The sequence below is a fragment of the Onychostruthus taczanowskii genome, unplaced genomic scaffold, assembly GCF_017590055.1.
Source record: "Onychostruthus taczanowskii isolate IOZ18803 unplaced genomic scaffold, ASM1759005v1 scaffold22, whole genome shotgun sequence".
Taxonomy (NCBI): domain Eukaryota; kingdom Metazoa; phylum Chordata; class Aves; order Passeriformes; family Passeridae; genus Onychostruthus; species Onychostruthus taczanowskii.
The window spans coordinates 6,561,425-6,581,160 of NW_024499462.1; the positions used below are offsets into that span (position 1 = coordinate 6,561,425).

The 19,736-nt window shown below is 40.4% G+C and overlaps 2 protein-coding genes across 2 annotated transcripts in view; both read right to left on the reverse strand.

Moving 5' to 3' along the window:
- Window positions 1-6,936: 6,936 nt before the first annotated feature.
- Window positions 6,937-8,747, reverse strand: CUNH10orf53 (chromosome unknown C10orf53 homolog). The gene is made up of 3 exons (XM_041405113.1): window positions 8,672-8,747; window positions 7,576-7,695; window positions 6,937-6,998 (listed from the first exon to the last, which is right to left on the reverse strand). Exons 1-3 carry the CDS (start codon window positions 8,745-8,747, stop codon window positions 6,937-6,939), a joined length of 258 nt encoding a protein of 85 aa, XP_041261047.1.
- A 5,122-nt stretch (window positions 8,748-13,869) lies between these two features.
- Window positions 13,870-19,736, reverse strand: part of CHAT (choline O-acetyltransferase) — a 32,946-nt gene continuing 27,079 nt past the window's right edge. Inside the window, exons 12-14 of the mRNA XM_041405007.1 lie at window positions 19,168-19,230; window positions 16,072-16,209; window positions 13,870-14,423 (exon numbers count right to left, since the gene is read on the reverse strand). Of these exons, the coding sequence (XP_041260941.1) occupies window positions 14,154-14,423; window positions 16,072-16,209; window positions 19,168-19,230 (471 nt within the window). The 3' untranslated portion in view covers window positions 13,870-14,153. The remainder of the gene's footprint in view (window positions 14,424-16,071; window positions 16,210-19,167; window positions 19,231-19,736) is intronic.

A 19,736-nucleotide genomic window follows, 5' to 3' on the forward strand; every position in this document is an offset into this window, starting at 1 on the left:
TTTCCAGGCTGCAGCCATCATCCCCAGGTGAGACCTGCTGGGATGGAAAGGCACTGAACCTCTACTTCTCCCTCCTTCCATGTCCTGTGGACAAAATTGCAGGTCTTGGAGATTTTGTCAGTACCTGTCATACAATCTTTCTGTGCTGATGATCATTTTAGACACCAAAAAACCCCTTGCAGATATTGGTAATTTTGCACATATCTTTCTGCCCTTGTTCCTGAATAGTAAATGTTACTGGGTAGAGTAACTACAATATGGCATTCAGGATGCCAATTAGGTCTGATAAAAAAAAAAAAGAGGTGGTTTTTTTTTTTCTTGCTCCTTTTGACTGTTGAGTAGTTCTGCAAAGTCCAATTGTGTAGCAAAAGAAATCTTGATTTCATGGTCTCTACTGATCAAAAAGACAATTGAAAGCTTTTCTTCATATTTATACAGAACGAGGACAGAGATTAAGTGAGTACATTTTCCTAATCATTGGTGTAAGATATCAAGGAACAGCATGCAGTCTAAAATAGAAATTCAGCATGCTTGCTGGAAGGAAACAGATTAATATTTTTTCTTTTCTAATTTGTGCTTTTTAACATTGAAATCACTTCTGGTTTTAGATACCTCTTAACAGTTACTTCAGGTTTTTTTTAATGCCTTTATTTAAAATGTTGCCTATTATCCAAAAGGAATAAAAGAACAAAAGGAGTAATTATTCACGAAAAATAATATTTTAGAGAATTATTAGCTTTGATTGAAAATGTTTCATGGATTTCCTCAAAGTTTTCAATTATTAATAAGTGCACCAGGCAGTTCCTTTGTGATACTTAAGTGATTCAGTCATTAATGGCAAATGGAAATCTAATTTGTTTAGAGGAGAAAACAGTTGTAGTCATTACTAAAGATGCTGCGTGAAACCCTGAATTATAATTTCAGAAGTCTTTACTTCCTGCTCAATAGCCCATAAATTCACTGATACTCTTACAAAAAGAGCACATAGACACTTTCTACCCATATCAGACACAGCCAGTGTGAGATTCTCCTCCACTTCAGGACAGGGTGCATTCAGCCTGCCACAGGAGGAGGGGGTCTGTGTGAGAGCTCAGCTTGGCTCTCGATTGTATTCCTTGGGTGGGTCCTGGATTATCCCTATAATGGGTTTGTTTTTGTACTGGTTTAAGTGACTATTCCACTTGGAATTCCACCTGCAGTGGAATAACAGCTGTCTGCACATAGACTTGGTCGAAGGGCAGTGATGTCTGGTGTTCTCACAGAATTCCCTGTGCATCTGTGATGCTACCTGGGCTGAAGGAAGAAGTGCAGATCAGTGCTAGAAGCTGCCTGAAAATACAGCCCTGCCACCCTGCGTCTGGGGCTTGGCTGTGCCACACAGGAGCCCTGGTTCTTCTCTCTCTGGCCCCAAGTGACCGTGCCCAGGCTGTGAGGTCAGCTCTGCAGGTGCCCAGGGTGCTTTGCTGGGGTTCCCACTGAAGCTCCCCTAGCTGGAGTGAGTCAGTTCCACAGGAGAGGCTGGGAAGTAGATGTGAGCAGCCGCTGTGTGCTGGCCCAGACTTTGGAAGGGTAAAGTTAATTAGTAAAAGCCAAAAGACATATGAAGGAAGAGTATGTTTCATATACATTAGAGGAATGATTATATTTCCCCAAATTAGCATACCCACTGCTGGGGGTAAAATAGAGGATAAAATAAAATTGTCTGATACAGAACATGACAAAATGACCGCACATGATTTCCCACGACTAGAAATAAATGTTTAACAAACTGCTCCCAGTAGGCTTGTTAAAGATGAAATATTTATTACTATATGTTAATTACAGGGTTTAAGCAGTACTTAAGTAATTTAAGGGGATTGGCTTCGTCATGCTTTCAATAATTGTATGTGATTAAATCCTCCTTCATCAGTTGTTCTTTGTGCTACAAAGAACAGTAGTAGTTTGCAGTTTGCCCAAACATATCCTTAATTTTTCCATGTTTGCAATGTTGGTTATTTTGTATAGGATGAACAGTGGACATCTCTCTTTGTGAGTTTCATAACCCAAGCAAAATCAAATTCCATCAACACTGATGATTTTTGCATGTGGACTGAGACACAATAACTTGTGAAGTCTAGAAAAATCTAATTACTGTGGTGAAGTTGTATGTTACTCTCAGGATGCTAGTCTCTGACACTACAAATCTGTTTTGAAAAAGTCTTTATATACTTTTTTAGGCTGCAGTATGTGAGACAAATAAATACTTAGCATTAAAGTTTTCCTCTTTCCCCTGAACACTGTAAGGTATCTGTAAATATTTTGCACTTTTACATCTTAAAATACTGGTTTGTGCCAACTCATTTTGCACAAAATTACTTTGAATAAAATTTTTGGCTTATCCTGACTTCTAACTGGTGTTGACAAAACTGTCATCTTAGAGCTGATGAAGAGCTGAAGCTCTGTGTTGCTTAGGGACTCTTCATTGCAACAACCTACTGCCTATTCAGAAGGAAAGATAAACAGAAATAAAGCAACTTAATCTCCAGTGATTCTAAACGGTTCCTAGTTACGCTCTCAGATAATTAACTTCTCCTGTGATGTGCTCATTTAATAGATACCTGGTCATATGTGACCATGTTTATGTAATGTGCTCTGAAATATTTATACCACAATACACCCTTCTCATTATAATCCAGACAGTCTTTAATTTATCTACACACACATATTCTGAAGCTTTTGCTTAGACTAAACTCTACAGGCTTCAGGAAAATATATCTGATTGTGCATGTCAGTTTATGACTGCTCATAAATAGGGCTTCTGAAGGGACTGCCAGGGAAAAAAAAATCAAATATTTTTTCCTTCTTTTCAGCATTACTTTTCTGATATTTATGTACATTAAAAAATCAGGGACATGCTACATGAAGTGTGATTATTTTTGTTATTTTTATTTCATTTTCATTTACCACAACCCTGAGGGCCCTCATTAGACTCATCAGTAAAACTGTATTGGTCACAGTGAGCATAATATAGGACAGCTCAGGAGCTGAACAGATTTATGCAGATTTCAGCTCTGTGGTACCTTCTCTGTAACAAAGCCCAAAGGGAAGGAGATCTCTCACGTTCTGTTCCCCAGAATTAATTCCACAGCCATCAACAAAGACCACTTGTTTGTGATGTTTCTGGCTATACTTCATACAGCCTTGGTGGGTCATTCCTGGGCACATTTGCATATACACCCATACGTGAGCAACTATTTATGTGCCTGAAAATGCCTGTGTGTTGGTGCAGAACAACCCTGTCTTTTCTTAAAACTGCCTTGCAAAAAACTGAGGCAAGCAATGAAAGCTGTAACAAGGAATGGCTGCATTTCAAATAAATTTTAAATTAATTTTAAATTAGTGAGGCATCTTGTCTCTCACTTGAAGGAGCCTATACTGAGGATTACCTTTGTAATTTCCTTCCCATGCACCACTTCCATCTCCTCAGAAGAGCTCCCAGACCTTTGCAGGTGGTTTTTTTTGGGTTTTTTTTCTGCTTGATCAAACTGGTAACCATGAAAGTCTGTATGTCTTGCAGCAATGACTGTGCCACTTTTGCATTAGGCTTCTGAAATTTAGCTGCTTGGAAGTTAAGTGTGTGCTGTCTTTAATATGAGAATTCATGGGATAAACACCTAAAGGTCTCCCCGGTAAGGAGAACTGTGCTGTCGCAGTGTATGCCTTGTGCAGCCACTGGGAGTGATGGCCAAGAGCAAAGTCCTCCTGTTTGCTGAGAATCAAGAGAGCCCACCAGTGCTGTCTTGGATAATGCCAGTTTGCTCCTTTTAAATGGGCTCCTTCATCTTTCCTAATATTGTTTCAAACCAAACAGCAATGAAGTACCTAGAGTGGGAGCCCAGAGGTGCTACAGGCTGTACACAGAGACCTGAGCTGCTTTGTGGAGGTGTCTGTCTCCATCAGTTACAGAGATAGCCCAAGGACAGCCAGCTCCTAAACTAAGGTTCACTGAAATGCCTGCAAATAACAGAGCCAAAGCCAGTCTTTGGAGGTGTGTTCTGCAAGGGGGAGTGGACTGGGCACCAGACAATCACACTGCCATGCAGCCCATGCTTGCCAAGTTGTTTTCATATTATCCTAGAATTTACTGAGTTTTTAAAAAGTATTTCATGATATCTAATGAATTTTATATATATTTTCCCTCTCCTTTTGAAGAAGTTACTGGAAAAATTGTCAGATTTTTTGGAGCCATTTGCAAAGCACAAGGAAATGCACATGATGGAGCTTAATCATGTTATAAGAGACTGTTGCTGTGAAAGGCATAACTATTTTAGTTCTATTGGGTTATTGTGCCATTAGTACCGTTTGACTGCCAACTGTGCAGCAGTGGGGCTCCAATCAACAGGAGTCTGTGAGCCTTTTCCATTGCAGAGAGTGCCAAGGATAGGAGGGAGAGAGGCTCTTAGTGGTACCGTTTTTTCAGTGATTAATAATACTTGAGATCCATTTCAGTGATCAGAAATGTGCCTTAATGAGACAATTAGTCAAACCATAAAAGCTGCACAGCAATTTAGTTGGTGTTACTACTGGAATAATTTGCTGCGGCTGCTTTCTTCTTCCTGATTTGACTTTGTCACAATAGTCTGGCTGGAAGTTGCTGTAGAGAAGACTTGGAGGCTAAAATTCAGTTTTGAATGGCCATGATTATCCACAGGGCAGATAATCCCCTTATAAATGAGGAAAAAAGTGAGGAGAAAAAAATGGATATTTCATTATAAAACAATGCCATGCCTTTGTCCATGTGGGTGCTGTAGTGCCTTTCAATATCCAGCTGCCTGCTAGTGCTGTGGCAACTGACTGCAGGCAGCGTTTGGGGGCAGCTACCAGACTCAAAGGGCTACTGCAAATTTGTGTTTATTTCTTCCTTCTGTAACAAAAACGCAGTAATGGGGCCTGAGTTCTCTGTGTGGAGCTATGAGATCTCTTTTAGTGCAGCTGATTTTTTGCCTCACTCACAATTTGGGCATAATATTACTCTAAAGCAAAGTCAGAGGAGTTGCCCTGAACCCACGCTTGTCTTGAAAGCTTGCTGTTTCAAACCTGCAGCTTCGTGTTCCTCTAAGCTTGTTTGTATTTACTCCAGTTAAACATGTTGATTTATTAAGGCCTAATATCTCCCTACAAAACTGCAGTTATTCTGACTTGGAGGTATGTCAGAAATGTCCTCAGAGTGATGTTAAAGAGGGCACCAAATACAGCAAAATTAACCCACCGAACAAACGAAATAACAAACCAAAAAAATTACCCCAAGAGCAGTCACAGTAGCGAGCTCATCTGCTTGCTGTGTTTCCAGTGATGTTCACAGCTTTCCATGCTCAAGACATCTGGGGAGTTTATTCTGCTATTTTTGGGAGTAAATCCTGCCCAGAACTAGCATTATTTAAACTATTTTAGCCTAATTAATTTGCATTTACCTAAGAGGCCAATAAACAATTCACTGCCAGGGCAGAAAGCCATTTGCTGGTGTCCCAGTGATGAATGCGGTAGGTGTGTTTGAGAAAGCCCTGCCTCTGCTGAGAGCTGCACTGGAGCTGCTTTATGGGCAGGACAATCTGCTCAGCAGTGGCAGGGAGGCTCAGGCTGACAGCAAGGTGTGAACAAACTCCCTCTGTCCAGGGCAGGTGCTGCAAACCCAGTTTGCTGTCTGTGTGAATGCTTCCTGCAAAAAGTGCCCCTGGCCAGCTGTGCCAAGCTTCATTGTACTGATCTTCCCAATCCAGCTCAGTCTGGATGTTCCCACTTTCTAATCTTGTTATATTAGAGTGGTAGAAAGCAAAAATGTTTCAGTCTTCTAAAGGAATAATACAATTGCTGCTTTGCTCAGCTTTACCTATGAGTATTGTTTTTCTTATTAAAGAATATTGGTTTAATGCCTCTGTCACCTCGAGGGAAGGGGACTGAACCTGGACATAGTGATAATGTTATTTTGACACACATTTTTGTTGGATCAGTGTTACTGTAAATGTGGTTTGCTATCTCCCTGCAGATTTCAGCTGGTAGAAGGTACCAGGTTTTCTATGGGTTTTAGTCTTGTGCTGGGCAGCCTGCTCTCCTGCAGCCCTGAAGGAAACTGCAGCTTTGCTGCCTGCTGTTCCTGGGCTCAGCAAATCCTTGTGTTTCTTGACCCAACCCCCTTTGTTAGGATGCAGATTAACCACTTCCTTCTTTCATAACTAATTGTGAGCCAAACTGAATATTGCTTAGGGCACCAACATTCTGGCATATGATTATTCTTAAACTGCTGAATTTACCTAAGTGTAAATTGTTTTTAAAATAAAATTGAAGTTGAATGTATGTTGACAAATAAGGAGCAAAAAAGAAGCTTCATACTCTAGTTACTTTTGAGGTACCTGGAATATCAGTGGTAACACCCAGTCAGTGGTTACACTGTGGTAACACCCCTTCAGTTTTAATCCTGTCCTTATGGCTATGACAACTTCTCTCTACTTTTGGGCTCCCTAGTGATGCACAAATGTTCTGTGAGATATTTGTGGCCAAGAGAAGAGCTGAACTGTAAACTAGTACAAAGTATAAACTGTAAAAAGACATATCATCATCTATTAATGACTTTGAAAGTATCTTTGACATAAGAAACTTTATAAAGTTGAAAGAATGAAAGATATTCAGAGTTTCAGTCTTTTAATTTAATTCAAATTGTTAAAATGCCATACAAGTCAGTTTTACCCTTTTTTTTTTTTTTTTTTTTTTTTAAATTTCAGGGTAATAACATACAACTGTTTCTGGAAAAGGTGTTCTATTCTTGTTGGTTGACATAGGGGTGTAACAAGGTTATCCCCTTCATTAAGAGACTTTCATTAAGTGTAAAGACCCAATCTTTGTGATGCAAGTAAACTGCCTGACAGAAACCCAAGATTAAAGGGGAAGTGTCCCCATAAATTGTTAGGCATTTAACACTGCTTTTCTGGCTTCTTCACAAAGTGGATCTAACTTGCCATCACCTCCTAAAGGAGAAAACTACAACTTACAAAATATATGCAAGTAAAGGTATTTACCTTTTACATTTCTGCTTCTTACCCTAACACATATAGCCCTTTGTGCTCTCCCTCACAGTACTTGGACCCAGTTTGGCTCTGCTGTGGTTAATGTAATCTGAGATGGATTCAGCTCAAGCAAAAAATGAAAATTGCTATTTTGAAAGAAGAAGGAAGCTCTGCTGTGGCTCTGCTGTGGTTAATGTAATCTGAGATGGATTCAGCTCAAGCAAAAAATGAAAATTGCTATTTTGAAAGAAGAAGGAAGCCCTAATACCTGTGTGGACCAAAATCTAGCAGGTTTTCGTGTGGTTGTGGGCTGGTGCATGTGGGATGGCCCCAGACAGTGCTCTCCCAAGCATGGCCTTAACTCCCAAGCCAGTCTCTGTTCCTGACTGTGCCTTTCAAACTGCCTTGAATATAAAGCAGTACAGAGCTTAAAAGTGTAAACATTGATAGAACCTGGACTGTTTATGCCTTAGGAAGTGCTCATTTCAAAATTCAAGTGCTTTTGGGGAAACTGCAAATAATAAAATTCAGGAGTTACCAAAATCCAGTTCATAGATGTTGCAGTGAAATGCCATCTCCCTGTTAACCACCAGGTCTACAGCATCCCAGTTTGTTACCACTTCCGGAATAAGGTGATGTCCATCTGCCTTCAGGCCAGCTGGAAAAGGGCAAAGAAGCAGTGGCCAGTACTGTATTTGCTTGGTTCCCAGTGAATTTTGAGTATATCTAAGTTCTAGCACTTATGAGGATGAGAAAAACCCAGTGTTAATGTAGTTAAGTGCTGTACAAAACTCCCCACAAAGCCTATCCGCTTGAATCTCCATCTTCACTATTATTACATTAATGGAGCTCCTTTGAATGAAGCCTCCAGCCTCTGTCATTTCTAGGTCTAGGGGTAAAAGGCAAAAAATTAATTTTGTACTTGCATTTGCTATTAACTGGCAGAGCAGCTGTAAGAAAAAAAAAAGCATTTATTTGTAAGTACCAGAGAATAAGACTAAATTCAAAAGAATTCCCCAGTAAGCATTAAGGTGGTGTTATAGAACAGCTGGAACATTAAGTGAACCACCTTGATAACCCAATTGTTCATTGACGCATAATTCATCTTTCTTCTACTGAAAGAGTAATTTCTCAGGACATTAAACACTTGAGATTTTTGTGAAGCTGAGAATCAAATCAGAATGGACAAAATAATCTCTTGATCCATGTATTTTTTTAGATGAATTAGGTGCTTTTCAGGTTTATTATGGTACATTGTATAATGTTAAATTAATCAAAACTGGGGAAATAAGAAAACTGACTGATAATGCAGTTCCAGCAACACAGAAATGCCAAGTACTTGCCTGGGCACACCCCAGATTTAAATTTGTTTTAATTCATCACTTTCTATTGAGCTGTTTTACAAAGCAGAAGAAAATTCCTGTGCAGTCAAACATTCAGGGTCTCACCTTTCCAGGTTTCTACCAGCTGTGTTAAGGCTGTACTGACACCTCAGTTATTCTGGCAGGTGGAAGTTCTTTCTCTGTCCTAGCTCCACTGTAGCTATATGACTTGCAAGTGTCAGCTTTTCTCAAACATTTAACTTAACTGCATCCACCTGTGAGGGCTGTTTGCCATATTTTAATTCAGCTTACTGAAAAAGTAGAAGTGGCTGAGGAAAGAGTCTTTCATAAAGTAGCATGCTTTCAGCTTCTGCTGCTGTGTTGCCATTCTCACCAGACAGCTCTCACTGCTTTCTAGGAAGATTTGATGGTAATCTCAGACAATTAATTCACACTTATAAAACGGGTGAGAGAGATGACATCTCTGTACTGTGGGCTCTAAATTAAAAACCCACCTGATTAGTTCCCCCAGGTCAGGGCCAGGACTGGTGCATTGCAATGATCTACCAACCCCAGTGAGAAAACCTGGAATGAGTTGCTTGTAGCCCACTTATTGCATTGACTCATGCTTTTTTTGTAAATTTTCAGTGTCAAGCAAATAGGGATTTGTCTGATGCTTAGTTTATTTTTTGGGTGGTTCTATGTCATCTAAGGCCTTTAAATTCACAAAACTGTACTTATTTGAATACTTGAGATCACATGCATGCAATTTGATTTATCTTGCAACCTTAGATGAATTTTGCTAGGCAGAAATGGTCATTATTACAGCTGGAGAGCATTGGAGCAGAGGAAATGCGTTACTCATTCCCTCATAAACAGGAAATAGACTACACCAGTCCTTAATGAGATGAATGAGAAAAAAAAAATAGCTACAACCCTTCTCTGTGGGCTACACATCACGGCAGCTTCAGGTGTGGGTAGTGAAGCTGTGCAGCACCTGCAGAGTCTGTAAAGCCCCGCGGCACTGCTCTTCGCCCAGAGCCGCCGCGGAGCCCTCTGAAGCCCTGCAGCAGCGCCCCGGGCCGCACAGCTGCCTCGGTGCCTCTGCTGCGGTGTGGCAGCTCGGAGCAGCTCTGCTCCCGAACGCGGCACCCGAGCCCGGGGGTACCTGCTGCCTGCCTTGTGGCTGCTGGAAATAATAGCTGAGCTGCGAGCAGCAAATGTAACTACCCCCAAGTACTTCACTTTACAACTGCATTTGGGTTTAGATGTTTTCATCGTTGGTTTATGTGTTTATTTCAGCCCGTGTTCTTAACGAGGTTTGTGTAACTGGAAGATATATGCACACTGTAATGCAAGCTTATTCTAGCAAACGCAAAAGATGGAGGTTGTGCTTTCTGAGGCGTGTTTGAGGAGCAGCCCTTTCCCCTGCCTCACACGTGGCACAGCTGCTGGAGCCCCCTTCGCAGCCTGCCAGCCTTGCCACACCGAGAGCCTCCGGGACGGTGCGGCCACCGGGAACCCGAGTAGGGACCCGAGGGAACGGCCTGAAGCTGCCCCAGGGGAGGTTGAGACTGGCTATCAGGAAAAGGCTCTTCACCCAGAGGGTGGCCGGGTCTCCCCAGAGCAGTGGTCACAGCAGCAGCCTGACAGAGCTGAAGAAGCCTTTGGACAGCGCTCTCAGGCACGTGCTGGGATGGCCGGGGATGGCCTGTCCCGGGCCAGGAGCCGCTGATCCTAGTGAGTCCCTCCGACTCGTGACGCCGCACGATCGCACGCCAGGAGCCGGCACCTCCTCCCGGACAGGCCAGGGACGGGCGGAGGGTCCCGGTCCTGGCCCCGGCTCCCTCCCCGCCGGGCTCGCAGGGTGGGACGCGGGGCGACCCCCGAGGCTTCGACGGGCCGGGGCTGAAGGCACAAAAAGGCGACAAGGTTTTTCGTCCGATAGCTTTTATTTGCGGTGCGGAGCTCCGTCCGTGAACGAGCTGAATGCGCGTTACCAGCGTACACTTCAGGGCATACATATCGATATAGACAGATAAATATATTTCAGCAGAGACAAAACATAACAGGCACAACGTGTGCTGTAAATACACATTTACATTTGTCATAAATATATACTTTTTTTATAAAAATAAAAGTATCACTAAAATATTTCTTTGTCTTCTGCAACTCACGCTGTGTTTTTACAGCGTGTCCTGCCAAATTACCCGTGGCACCAGGGCTCTGGCAGCACTCCTGTCAAAGGAGCGAGGTCGGGCTCTTTGAAACCACCCCTGTTTGGAAGCTGGACGTCTTTTACTTTTGATCACTGTGAACATGGAATTTCATTTAAAAATTTGTTTTTTAATTTCTGCACCCCAGCACTGTGTGTATGTTGGTGTACACCCACGGGGAGAGCGAAACAATGACCTACTGAAAGTTCTCTTGCAGGGAATTGTGTGCCCCGGGTCCCACAAAGAGGGCTCATTAAATCATAGCCACTTGTTACATTTATGTAATTACACCTAGCTTGTCAATCAAAATTTTCTCTCTTTTTATCTCAACAATCTATTCCACAGTATTCTGGTTAGAAACATTTTAAAAGCTTCATGTTTGGTTTCCATAAGTGCATAAAGGTGTGCATTTTTACAATTCATAAAAGAACTTCATCTGCATAACACAAATAATTTTAAATAAGAACTTAAGAAAACTTATTTCCTGAAATCCTTGATAGATACAGCATGGGATCACACCACACAGGTGTAGGGAATTGTGTTAACTGAGAAGAAGTACAGTCCCTTGTGAAGCTCCTGCTGTTAGAGAAGTTTGTAATGCCTGTGAATTTTTATCCGTCTGTAATTTAACCAGAAGCCTCCAATTTAAACAGACCTGAGCTGAGCCTGAAGCTTCCTGCACCAATTCAGGTACCTTGCAGATAGAGCTTTTAGCACAGGAAGTGGCAAAGGTAAACCGTGTGCACAAAAGACTACTTCTGCAGGGACTGAGGTCATCAAAGCTGCTCCTTTCAGATATTCAGGCTGAACACTAAAACCAGATCAGTAAGATACAAGTACAGAATGGTTAGCTAAATAAATAGGAAGTATGGGTTATCACTAGTCCTTGAGTAAAAATATAGTGTCAGTATTTTCCACCACCAGTAGTTTCCAGCGCTGGAGAATGCAAAACACCTGTTACAGCAGCTGTAGACAACTAAGGGGTTCTTAATGATAAATTGGTATTAAGTATTAGGTGTGGGTGTAGGTGCTTCCTGAGTTCTCAGTGACTGTGGTGAGCATAGTGTCTGAGCTACTGCTGAGATTCCAGACAAAGAAAGTAAAATGAGAAACAGGTAATATTTGCAAATAACTATCTGTACTTACGTAGCTAGGATTACAAAATAAAAGTATGTATTTAATTAGAAGATAATTAATAAATTATCAAATAACTATTCACAGTATATTTTATACACTTAAAACATGACTGCAATTATAACATATAATTCTACAAAAATACGTAATGTCACATTTATGTTAGAAATGCAGAATATTTTTGTAGTGAAATGATACAAAGAAAAATTACTGGGAATGTTTTGAAGAAATTTTCATAATTATGAAAACGTATAAGAACAATTTAAAGTTTATTTTGAGCATGTATTCTTTAAGCAAACTTTTGGGTCTCAGCAACAGTTTTCTTGGGTTTTGTTTATGCGCTTTTACATCTTAACTTTTAAATTAGATTAGGTGTTAGGAGACTTACTCACTGTTCTCTTACTGTGAGAGCAGTGAGGCACTGGAGCAGGTTTCCCAGAGAAGTTGTGGATGCCCCATCCCTGGAATTTTTCAAGGCCAGGTTGGATGGGGCTTGGAGCAACCTGGTCTAGTGGAAGGTGTCCCTGCCCATGGCAGCAAAGTGGTAAGAAGATGATCTTTGAGATCCCTTCCAACCTAAACCATTCTATGATAACTTTGGGGCAGCTTTTATGCTATAATACTATTGATGTAATCTAAATCCAGATTTCATCTTTGATTTGAACCACAGCTCATGGAGTAATAAAACATACATATTTTTTCAGTGAAATATAATAACTTTAAAAAAAATGAGCCTAGCTCTTAATGTCTGCAAATCATCATAGTTGATTTACTTCAACATAGCTACTTGCTCTAATTGATTATCAGGCCCACTGTGCTTTCATATATGGGGTTGGGGATATCCTTTTTCCAGCAGACTGCTTGCTTGCATGTATGCACCTCCAAAGAGGCAGCAAAATAATCATGGACACATAGAATCTCCTGAATTTGTATCTAGAGTTCTTAAACAGAAATGTATCTGCATCTCTAGGTCATTGCAATAAATCCATTCTGCTTTTAGGCTTCAGAGTGCTTAAAGGTGTGATTGTTCGGTTTACAAAGGAAGAGAGAACATCACCTCTCCACAGGCAAGGAAGCAATCTCTGGCCAGGCCTCAGTGTGTTCCAGCTTGTGCAGCACGGGATCTGCGCTGCAGTTTGGAATTGAGTGTCTTCAGTCAGTGAGTAAGTTGTGTTCTAACAATTGTACTGAACACCTCTAAGTAAGGCAGCATAACTGACCTCACGAGAAAGTAACTGGAAATACCGGTCCCAGGAAGGATTTACAGGGAGTGAAAGAGAGAATTAGAAAAACCCCAGGATAACATTCACATAAAATAGGAATTACCAGACACTATATATTTCCACTTTCCTGGTTGAATTTACTGTGTATTGCAGAATATGATACCCTATCTCTGCTATTAAAAAATATAAAATATAAATCCCTTCAAGCGGGATGATGCAAAGCTGATATGAGTACCAGTACTGGTATTTATAACTCTAGCTTGAAGACTTCCTTATATTGCAAATTTACCTGTTCATTCTAATTATTGCTCTTTGATTTTGTGTGGTTGCATTCACTCCTACCAGTCACAGTAACTAAATTAATTCCAATACAAACAGAAAAGGTCTTAAGTAGGATTGAATAGTATTTATGTTTTGTGCTTTGCCACTCTGTCAGGCTGGATTTTGCTCACTGATAGAAATAATTAAGTCAATTCATTAGGGACAAAATTCTCCCAGTCATCTGTGATGGATCATGTCTCTAATATGCTGCTTTCAGAACAGGACTGTGCTTGAGACCAGTGCAAACCAGAATAAAAGCTAAATTATTTCTGCAGCATTTTCGAATTGGGGCAAACATGCAAACACTTGTGTTATGTTCCTAAACTCTGGAAATGTACAGGGGCCGCTCTTTAAAAAATAATCAGTTTTTCTTATATAGTAAATAGACTGGTGGTATTAAATACTCTTCATGCTAAAGTTCAGGATATAATGGCATCAGCTTATTATTTACAGTGTTACTCTCAAAATTCCCAATAGGGGAAATTTCTTTTTTTCTTTACATGCAAATCATGTAGTAATAAACGTGAATATTTTAGAACTACTTGCAGGGGATATTAATTAAACTAGTGTTCCTTAGTATTTAATTTATGTCATATGCATATAGCTTTCTCCATTTTTTAGGTGATAAAATGGCACAAGGTAATTGTGGTTAGAAATGGTAATACAACACATACTTTTATGACTTCCTCCTTCATTTCAGTCAGTGAGACCAAATCTTTTTTGCTGACTCGTAAGCAAGAAATGGTAGGTTTAGTACACAGAGTTGTAAATGTTGGCAACAATGAGAAACAAATGACACTTTGGTTCTACACTATTCTATTACTAGTATTATCTTGCCTTTGAACAACTATGTCACGTGTCTTCCTAGAGTGGATTCAGGAGAATAACTCCCACAGCCTCTTAGCGCTGATGGTCACTCTGCAGCTGGGTGGCTGCATCTTGTTTAGCAGGTGGCTTTGCTGTAGCAGAGCTGAATTTGTTGCACAGATCTCTCATTGTTAGGAGACTTTGTTCCACAGCTTTTGCAAACATGTCTGAGGAGGTTTCCTTACATTCTTTGAAGCTTGAGATGCAGAATAATAAATGCTCTGGCTGAGGGTTGTAACATGCCCCATATCCATTGGGCACCACAGGCCCATAGCAGCAGAACATTTCCATAGTAGTAGGAACCTGGGTGCAGGGAGGAGGGAAGGAGTGATCTCTGATTAATCAGGGCACCTAAAATCAGCTGCTTAGGAACTAGGAAAAAAATACTACAAATGCTGGTAATGTGAATCCAGCCTTGTGGAGTATCACTGTCTTCAGAAGTCCAGACCTGGAGATTATTCACCTTGGAAGGCAAAAACTGATCTCAGTATAGAATCTCTTTGCTCTGTTCGCTGTGGTTTAAAAACTTGTGTAATTTGAGGTGGCTATAATGCATTTCTTTGCTCAATTTATATAGATATTTGAAGCTAGAAGATTTCAAATCTGGAGTTAGGGATACAATTTTTTATTGATAGATAGGAAGTTTATGTAATCCTTGGTACAAAAAATGGATAAGTAAAACTAAGGTTTTTAGTTTCTTAAGGTTATGTTAAATTTGTAATGTGAAGACTGAATTAAATTAGACAAATTAGTATTGTCCAGTTCTAATAATAGTTTATAATTGTGATGCTGGATAAAAATACTTGAACGCAACTAGGCATTCTATTACACCCCGGTTTAATCATGGCATAATATCACAGTGAAACACTTTCTTCTGCAGAAAATAAAAGGTGTTAGAAATCTATATGTTTCAGACTTTGTGTTCATGGGCCTTCTCAAACGACATTTGCCTTTTTAATGGTGTAGAACAGGCCATTAGTCCTGCTAATAGAGCCATAGAATTGTCAGATGAATTTGCTGTGCAACCGCCGAAGGCCATAAAGCTATTCAGAAGCACTCTTTGCTCATGGATAGTTTCTTGGAGAATTTATGTAGTAGCATGTTGGTTACATTCACTCATGTCTGAAAGCCTACAAACATTATGACAAGATCAAATTACTTATTAAGGTTTTATACTGTAGCATGATATTTTAAGTCTCTTTTGTTGCATAGTCCCAATCTGTTGCAGTTGGGTTAGTGTTTCAGTTAATGAATTCCTACATAGATTTCTTTTTTCATTAGGACTGCTACTACATGCAATGAAACATTTAATTTTTAGGCTGTAAGACATAAAGATGCTTCCTTATTCAGAACATTAAATATAGGAAGTATTGACTCTTACAGTACCTTTGTACGTGCAAACAACTGTAAATCTGTAAATGTCTGTAAGTCTTAAGCTGCATGTCTGCATGGGTTGCTGTCCTACAGCAAACAGAAGGCTCTCAAAGATCTTAAACATAGCAACTTTTAAGAGTCAAATTTCCTCGTGGCTCTTGCCTTTTTGTTTCTCAGAGTGGCAGCCCTTCTGGCTTGTGGCTATACTGTCACTGGAGTAAAGACTGCTCACTAGAGCTGTCTTCTTAGGGGAAGGAGGAAAAGAAGGAGAATGGGAGTATATGTAGCTTGGAAACTGAGCCCTCATGTGGATTTTACTAGTTTGTTTGTGTGTGTTTCCAGAATTTCTGCAAAGGACTTTGGAATGTTGCCTTTGAAGTGATAACTGCAGTCAGTATTTACTGTGCTGATGAATCAAAACAGGATTGAAAATGTGGAGCAATTTGCAGACTTCTTGATGATACTGCTTTTGTTTGCTTCCCTTTTTTACACTGTTTTCATTGCGAGCAACAAGGTCTGGCAGAACACAAATGAATTATGCTTTGCTTGGCAAGACCAGTGAACAGGAGACACTCACCTGGCTTGTTGAGAGGATGAATCGATTGCTGGTCAGATAAGTCTCATCTGTAAATATCTCTGGCAGTTCCTTGAAGTGTTCCCGTGCCACCTCTCTGAGCCCTAGCAGGTGATTGTCTATTGCCATTCCAGTAACAGCCTGTGATAAGACAACAACATTTAAGTGAGTTTGGAGGCATTTGGACTGTTACTGCCTAGTGCTCTTGTCAGGGCTGATGAACTTGGTTTGCATGATGTAAAGCCTGTAATGGTCAAATATTACTCTGAGTATGTCCTTTGCTGAAGATCAGTAACTAGAAATTTATATGGTGCTCTGAAGATTTACAAATTAGGAAGGAGACAGTCTTGATGTGTATTATGTGCTGATGTTATCTGCGTGCTCATTGTCTCTCAGAGCTGAGTATCATGGGCTGGGCTTCTAGAGATGCTGAGGGGAGCATATAGGACAGCAGAAATTTCTAAGCATGTTTTGGCATTTTCTGTGCATCATTTGAATAGTGTTTCAAGGTGGAGGGCTCCAAGACACCTTCAAATTGGAGCAAGTCTTCCATCACCTTGCTGCCTGCATCTTCCTCTGGCAGTTAAAGCATATGTCATTCCACAGAATGTAGATCCAAGGACCTGGTAGGTGTCTGCTACAGGCTGAACAGAATAATAGAGATTTGCCAGTGACTTATCCCAGATCTATGAGCAACCCCCACTGCTTCAGAAAACTGGAGTTAGGGATACAGAAGCAGTGGTGGCAGCTCACAGGAACTGCTGCTGAGCCTGCAGTGAGTCCCTGCCATCAGCAGCCTATGCTCAGGTCTCTGCTCTGTCCAGCTACCAATGCTAGATGTAAGGCATTCATTAGCTTTAAGAGCTTTGCCCTACAGTAATGTGATTGAAGATGGTGAATGGGGTCAAAATTCAGCACTGGGAGCTTGGCAGACAGGATAGTTACAGAGCTTTGTTTCTTTAGGAAACCAAACCAAAATTTGGTCCAACCAGGCAGGAATTGCCTCAGATAAATAACTGTGTTCAAAATCCTTCAGTCCAGGTTTGTTCTTGCTGGTGAAAGCACTGATTTTGTGGACTGAGCTGTAGCTCTTCTGTGGCCCAGGCTGAAGTCATGTAGGAAGGGAATGCTGAACTAGGGACCTTGTACTGCCCTGAGAGCAGAGCTGACATCCCTATGGCACAGGACCCTTGTAACCAGGGGAACAGCCTGAGAGAAGGCAGGATTTAAAAAAGAGCACAAGCTTGGTTTTCCTCTTAAAGATTAAAAAAAAATAAAAGAAAGGAGCAAGTTTATTCTTCTCTTATGAGAAGAATAATTTTAACCACTGCTAAGTGCCTGAAACAGGGGGGTGGGAGTACATAGCCTGGTTTAGGTTATTAAGAACTAAGCACCCATTGCTAAAGGAGCTATTTGTTCATCAGCCCAGAGGAAGGATGCTTGCAAAAAGGTAGCATACATCAGTGCTGTGTTTATGTTCTTTTACCCATACAGGGAAACTGACTTGATAATCAAAGGAAATATTTTGCTATCACACAAGATTTATAAGGCTGTTAGCAATGACATTTTTGCAACATAGATCAATGTCATGTCTGAAGAGAGGCTGAGACAGGCTAACGAAATAAACTGTGAGTCAACGCATAGGAAAAATCTGGGCTAAATTGAATTTTAGAGCTCCACTTTTAAGATAACACTGCTACTAGTAAGCCTTAACGAGGGGAAATAAAATCATTAAATTGCTTTTTGTTTTATGAAGTAGATTTTTTTTGTTGTTTTCTTAGGAGCTATTACATTTCAGTCTGTTATGCACAATTTAGTCAGACCATCTAAGTCTTACTCAGAGATTAAAACCCCAAAGATTACATTCTGCTATTCTGAGAAAGGAGGGGGATCTTGGTAAGTAGAAATACCTGGAGAGCTTTTTAAATTTAAAGATAATGTTTTTTCCAATGGAAGTTGTAATATTTTCCCATGAGCTACATTGAAGGCTGAATTTTATAACAGTTTCTGGATTTGAAATAACTTGGAGGGGAGAATTAATGCCTGTTTTTCTTTTTTTCCTCTCTTTTTTTTTTTGGGGGGGGGTTTGGGGGTTTGGTGTTGATTTTTTGGGTTTTTTTGAGAGCTGCTACACAGAAATTCCATTGGTTGTGACCCAGTGCACCTTCAGTGTGTTGTGCTCAGTATGAGGTTACCCTGAGATGGTTCAGGGGAGGCAGTTGCCCTGAAGTAAGACTTGGCTTTGCTTTACAGAACATGTGAAGTCTCAGCTTCTAAGATGTGGGTTCTCAGCACAAGGCTTGAAACACAGAATTGTTTCTCTTTTGTTTCATAGTCCTGCCTGAAAGCAACACTTTGTCTCTTCAGTGCTCAGAATATACCTTTAAAACCACCTCTGAAGGTGAATGATTTCTTGAATATTATGAATATTCAAAGAGTAATCAAAAATATAGGTTTATAGGCAATGGTCTGAGTCAAAACCACGGATAGCAAATTCACTTATCATAGCTGGTTATTAATATTTATTAATTTCATTAGCGGCATGACTAAGTTGTTTATAGAACAAGTCTGTGCTTTGTCTTGGCACAGTGGGACGTAGAGCATTACCCAGATTGAATTGTCTCATTTTTAATCAACAGAAAATGAGTTGTATTTGATATTAAACTGATTTCTTCACTGGAGGGCATCTCTCCCTTTTATTAGACACTGCATTCAGGTCTTTAAAAGAAAACTTAATATAATCACTCCCTCATTGTTAATGACTTGTATTAGAAGTGGCAGTTCAGAATACCAGAATGCATGTTACAGAATACCAGTCCATCTGAGGATCAGGTTCCAGATTGAGACCTCTCTTATCTAGTGAAGAGGAATACAAGAAAATGCATAGATGGTTAGTATTAGGCTTAGGTTTTTTTAAGTTGAGGTTAGTTGAATATGGCTATTTGGGCCATTAGAAATGTTCCTAAGCGTGACATAGCAGATACTTTCGTGTTTGGAGATGCCTACATTTTTCTAGTGTTTAAATAGCTAGTGACTGTCTTCATACTTTTCTTGAAAAAGCTGATTAGTTCTTATTCAGACAGGCAGCGTTTTACTCACCAGAACAGAGTAATTAGTCTGGGCTGCAATTGCATCCTTAAATTTCTGCATTTTCTCAGAATCCTGTTGGGGTAATGAGAATATATGTATTATTGAATCAATTCTCAAAGAACTAGCATCATCCATCAGCTAACCCAGAGCCAAATAGCAAGCACCCCAAATGTCCTTTGCTCTTGGCTCAGGTGTAAGTGCTCTGAGAAATGAAAAGCCACAGGGATCAATGTCCTGATCAGCACCAGCACCTGATCCTGCAAGGGGAGAACAGGTTTCATGGTGGTGGTTTGTTTGAAGTCAAGAAAAGGCTTGCAGTTCCTTTTGTGTATTCCTTCCTTGGATTTTGGGGATGTAGATTATTACCAATAGAATCACTGTGTTTGAGGTAGGGAAAATAATTGCCTAGTGTAATTCAGTATTTTCAAAGCAGACAGGCAGTGTACCTTCTCCAGAATGGTTTATCTAGACAATGACAGTGATATTAATGAAAGCCACTACTGTTATTTTACTAGCCAGTCAAAAAATTACTCCCATGTGTGAAAGGGCATCTAGAACTTTCCAAGGCTGCATCTGCA